The 5674-nt window shown below is 48.2% G+C and overlaps 1 protein-coding gene across 1 annotated transcript; it reads left to right on the forward strand.

The window, feature by feature from the left end:
- The first annotated feature begins 209 nt into the window (after nt 1-209).
- On the forward strand, nt 210-1160 carry LOC102462491 (olfactory receptor 52B2-like). Its single transcript, XM_006116468.2, has one exon. The coding sequence runs from the start codon at nt 210-212 to the stop codon at nt 1158-1160; it is 951 nt and encodes a 316-aa protein (XP_006116530.2).
- Nucleotides 1161-5674: the final 4514 nt, after the last annotated feature.

The following is a 5674-nucleotide window of genomic DNA, read 5'->3' on the forward strand; positions in this document are numbered from 1 at the left end:
TGTCTAGTGGTCACCTGTGAGCTCCTGACAGGTCCCTGTCACCAGCTCTGGCTCTGCCCTGAGCAGCTCTGAGTGCAGCTCTCACACCAGGGACGCAGGGTGTGATTTGGAAGTGAGAAGTGAGTGTGAGGCGGCGAGAGCCCAGCAAGCACTGACCTTGTCTCTCCTTTCAGCCGGGCCCGGCGCCCAAGCGGAGCTCTCAGCGCCCCATGGCCACGCCCAACAGCACAACGTTCAGTCACCTCAGCTTCGTCCTGGTCGGTATCCCGGGCCTGGAGCCCTGGCACCCCTGGATCTCCATCCCCTTCGCGCTGATGTACACGGTGGCTGTCGTGGGGAACTGTGGTCTCCTCCTGCTCATCGCCACCCAGCGCAGGCTGCACGAGCCCATGTTCATTTTCCTCTCCATGCTGGCGGTGGCCGACATACTGTTATCCACCTGCACCGTGCCCAACACACTGGCCATCTTCTGGTTTGGACCCAAGGCCATTTCCTTCAGTGCCTGCCTCACCCAGGTGTTCTTTATGCACTTTGTATTTGCTACAGAATCGGCCATCGTGTTGGCCATGGGGTTCGATCGGTACGTCGCCGTCTGCAACCCCCTGAGGTACACGACTGTCCTCACCAATGCAAACATTGGGAAAATAGGCACGGCCATTGTCATCAAAAGCTTTTGTCTGGTTGTCCCCTTTGTCTTTCTCCTCAAACGGCTGCCCTTCTGCGCAAGCAATGTCATTGAACACTCCCATTGTGATCACATCGGGGTGGCCAGGCTGGCCTGTGCAGACATAACCATCAATATCTGGTTTGGCTTTTCAATGTTTCTCTTAACTATTGTAGCAGATTTTATGTTCATCGCTGTGTCTTATGTGCTGATCCTCCGGGCTGTCTTCAAGTTGCCCACCAAAGACACTCGGCTCAAGGCTCTTGGCACCTGCGGCTCACACGTCTGTATCATCCTCCTATTTTACGTCCCAGCCTTTTTCAGCGTGTTAACCCACCGCTTTGGCCATAATGTCCCTCGACATATTCACATCTTGCTGGCCGATCTCGACCAGCTCATTGCCCCCGTGCTAAACCCCTTTGTTTATGGGATGAAAACCAAGAAGCTGTGGGAACAAATGGTCTGTGTGTTGTCTCAGAAGGGGAAATGGTTCTGAGTCCAGAACCATACGACTTGCTGACTGGTTTCTTCCACATTGCAAAGAGAGGGCAAGAAATGGATGTTAACACGTTAGCTCCCTGCACCCGAACAGACATTTTCAGCTCCTGGTATGTTTCAGTGCAACTCCAGTGCGATGACTCAATGTGGCTTCGAGAACCATTTAATGGGGGATTTGGGATCCATTTCAATGATACCCTCAAAAGAGGGAGGCTTCATTAGTCTGAGAGGAAGTCCACAGGGGACGTTTTTTCTTTTGCGTCCCACTTTATGCCAGACAGAGAGGTATTAAGATGCTAACAAGTGACTGACTTTCACCTGGTTTGGCATGGAACATCTCTGTATGCCGTGAAGTGTTCCACCACTTCACATGTCCTGGCAATGAGAAATTACTCCAGTTAAGCAATGATTTTGTCTGGTAGATATCTAGGGATGTGGGACTTGCCAGGTCCGTATCCTGTCTCTAGTATCCAGTTCTGGCAGCTTCAGAGGAAATCCCACAGAGGTATACACGGTTATCCTGTTCAAGGGAAAGTTTCCTCCTAAACCTCAGCAGGTTTGCCTTATACCCAGAACCAGGAAGGTTTTAGCCTTTGTTACTGTATATTCCTCCTAAATCGTCAGTGTTCTTGCGGAAATACTGTGCTGCTCCCATTCAGGCAAAAGCCCTCTTGCACAACTCGTTTGCGCAAGGGGGCCAGTGTAGTCAGCACAGTACTGTTTTGTGCAAAAAAGCCCTGATGGGTAAAATGGCAATCGGGGCTTTTTTTGCACAAAAGCGCATCTAGATTGGAACGGACACTTTTCCATAAAAAGTGCTTTTGCGGAAAAGCGTCCGTGCCAATCTAGATGCTCTTTTCCGAAAATGCTTTTAACGGAAAACTTTTTCGTTAAAAGCATTTCCGGAAAATCATGCCAGTCTAGACGAAGCCTGGATGTAAAGTGTCAGATATAATTGAGGACTCCCAAATAGACTCTATACCAGAAATAAAACCTGTTTCCATCTTCTGTGACTTTCAGTTAGATGTGACTCACTATCCTCTGCTTAGTGTTCAAGTTATGATAGACCCTAAGCCACGTCATATTAAGTTCAGGTCTCTTACCTTTTAATCATACAATATGGATAACAACATTTCATTCTCCCAGCTCCAAGTCTTAAGTGAATTTCAACCTAAAAGAGCCAAAATTGATCACCTTGACACAGCAAGTATGTCTCCTGATCTCTGTGGCAAAGGAGGTGGTCTATATAAATAAGGTCTGCTCATGAAGCCTTTTCCTACAGTTGATTAACAGATGGCAGTAGATAGCTCATTCAGATCACTGGCTGATGATAGTTAGTCACCCTGACCAGTCATTAACCAGAGTCATGGACTCACCCTACTCTCCATTGTCTCTATGATTCTCTGATGACCTGTGACAAAAAAGGAGGGTGGAAAGGGAAACTGAAGGGAGACCTCTCTAAATTCATCAATCAAAGAGCAGTATTGCCAACCCCAAAATCACAAGGAACGCCTACACAAAGTTATGAGAATGGTCTACAAATCATAAGATTCTTTAAAAATAAAATATGTTGGATTTTTATTGGCCTTTTTGTTTCTTGCGTATTTAGTGTTCATGTTTTAAAGCTCTACAGGAGCAGTCTTCCAGCTCCCAGGAGCCAGACAGGGGCTGGAGAAGATGGGCACCTTCCTGGTCCAGAGTGGAGATCATGGACCTTATTTAGGTTTGGGGGGGATGCCCCCAATGTCCATGATCTCCGCACTAGACAGAGGAACACGGCCATCTCCCACCCTCTCTCTTCCCCTCTCCCACCTCCTTTTCCCAGTCTCCACAGAGGTTCATCCCCTCCCCCCCTAGTTTTGTTCAATAAACCCAGTTTCTGTTTTTGAACATACGTGTCTTTTATTTGACATCAGGAAGAGGGGCTAGGGAGGGGAAAGGACGTGAGGGAGGAATGGGGCACGAGCCCCTGGTGGGGAGGACCAGAGTGGACGCTCTCCTTAGTGCTGTCCTGGGCACTTAGGGCACTTAGGGCACTCCAAGACAGGACTGCTTTGCTGTCCCTCATCAAGGTAGACAAGCCAGCAGGGAACCCTGAGAACTGTCTGTCCGGGGTGGGGGTTAATTGTCACTAGTTAATTGTTTACACCAAACCCTAATTTCCTTACCTGCTACAGAAGCAGGAAGTGGAATGGCAACAGTCCAGGAGAGCCAATGAAAAAACAACGTGGGCTTCTGAACTGTAACTTGGAGCCCCTTCTGTTCTTGTATGGCAGGAAAACAGCCCCTAGAAGAACTAGTGAAGAGCTGGGGAACCTGGCATTGAGAATCATCCATGAATGGCAAATATTCACTTTCCATAAACAACAGCTGTGTGAGTAGAACAGGGAATGTTTAGTAAGATGAGAGGAGGTCATTTTCTTTATTTTGGGGATTTCTTGGTCTTCTCTGGACTGAGCACATGTAACTACCCCCTTTCATTGTAAATTTCCAACTTAAATCCCTGGGAAACAATTCCCTCTGTTTTTAATCCCTTTTCCAGTTGCTCTGTAATACCAAGCAACCAAGTAATGTTCGATCATATGTGTTTTCTCTATTTTTCTTTTTCTTTCTTAATTAAAAATCACCCTTATCAGAACATTATCTGATTGCTGTGTCCTAGAAAGTGGGAGATTCTGAGTGTATTTGCCTAAAAGTACACAGCCAAACTTATCAGAGAAATTAAAGTTCCCTCTTCAGCTGATTGCAATGGCTGGATTTTCAAGGCCTTTACAGACAGAAGCTTAAAATAGTTTGAGTGTCACTTACAGGAAGGATTTGACAGGTGCACATTTCATGGTTCTTTAAGAGGTTTTGCATTTGGTTAACAGTGAAGATACCAATCAAAGGCCAGAGAATCTGTGAGCTTGGGGTCCTTGGATACAAACCTTTAGTAGCAAAGTATTTTTAAAGTCTATTATGGACCCCCACCCTCTGTACTGAAAGTGCCACAGTGGGAAACAGCCCTGACCCCCTGCTTGAAAGACACTAGGCCTGTCAAGGAATCTACCAAAAACAATATCTCAGTTGAGGAATCACTGTTTGTAACCAGTTTCATTAATGAATCAAGCTTAGTTTGCATGCCTTGTGTTATTGCCTTAGGGTATGTCTACACTACAGCGCTAATTGGAACTAACTTAGTTCGAATTAGTTAATTCGAACTAAGCTAATTCGAACTAACGCATCCAGACTAAAAAACTAGTTTGAATTAGCGTTTTGCTAATTCGAACTAGCATGTCCACACAGAGTGGACCCTGAACCGGGTTTAAGGCTGGCCGGAAGCAGTGCCAGCAGGGCATCAGATGAGGACTTAGAGCGTGGAGATGCTGTCTCAGGCTAGCCGAGGGCTGTGCTTAAAGGGACCCGACCCGCACCCCGGACAGACAGTTCTCAGGGGTGCCCAGCTTGCAAAGCAGTCCTGGCTTGGATTGCCCGGAGTACCCACACTGGGCACATCACAGCACTCGGCCATCAGACCGGCTGCACTTGCCGCAGGCTGCCATCTGGGGAGAGGGGGCAATTGGGGGGCTGCAGGAAAGGTTCCACCCCCAGAAGCCCGCAGAACCAGCCCAGTCCTCCCCATCGGGGGCTTGTACCCCATTCCTCCCTCACCTCCTTCCACTTACCCTTCCCTAGCCCCCCTTCCTGATGTACAAAATAAAGGACAATTGTGTTCAAAAATAGAATCTGTCTTTATTGAACAAAACTGGGGGAGACAGGGAAAAGGAGGTGGGAGAGGGGAAGAGAGAGGGTGGGAGAGGGGAGGGCAACTACAATGATGAGGGGTTTGGAACAGGTCCCATATGAAGAGAGGCTAAAGAGACTGGGACTTTTCAGCTTAGAAAAGAGGAGACGGAGGGGGGATATGATAGAGGTCTATAAAAGCACGAGTGGGGTGAAGAGGGTGCATACTGAAAAGTTCTTCATTAGTTCCCATAATAGAAGGACTAGAGGACACCAAAGGAAAGGAATGAGTAGCAGGCATCAAACTAATAACAGAAAGTTTTTCTTCACAAAGCAAAGAGTCAACCTGTGGAACTCCTTGCTGCAGGAGGCTGTGAAGGCTAGAACTAGAACAGAGTTTAAAGAGAAGTGAGATCAATTCATGGAGGTTGGGTCCATGAAGTGGTATTAGCCAGGGGGTAGAAGTGGTGTTCCTGCCCGAAGTTTGTGGAAGGCTGGAGAGGGATGGCACGAGACAAATGGCTTGGTCACTGTCTTTGGTCCATCCCCTCCGGGGTTCCTAGGGTTGGTCTCTGTCGGCAGACAGGCTACTGGGCTAGATGGACCTTTGGTCTGACCCAGGACGGCCATTCTAAGCTCAGGGCTCAGGGTCGGGGGTCTCAATGGACCACCTTGATTTTCATGCAAACCTGCTCCTGAGTGGCCAGGCTGGCAGCTCTCCTGACCTAGACGGCCGCTTTCCTGTGCCTAGTGCGGAGGTCGTGGACGAGGTCCACGATGTCTGCACTG

Source organism: Pelodiscus sinensis, chromosome 1 (assembly GCF_049634645.1).
Source record: "Pelodiscus sinensis isolate JC-2024 chromosome 1, ASM4963464v1, whole genome shotgun sequence".
Taxonomy (NCBI): Eukaryota; Metazoa; Chordata; order Testudines; family Trionychidae; genus Pelodiscus; species Pelodiscus sinensis.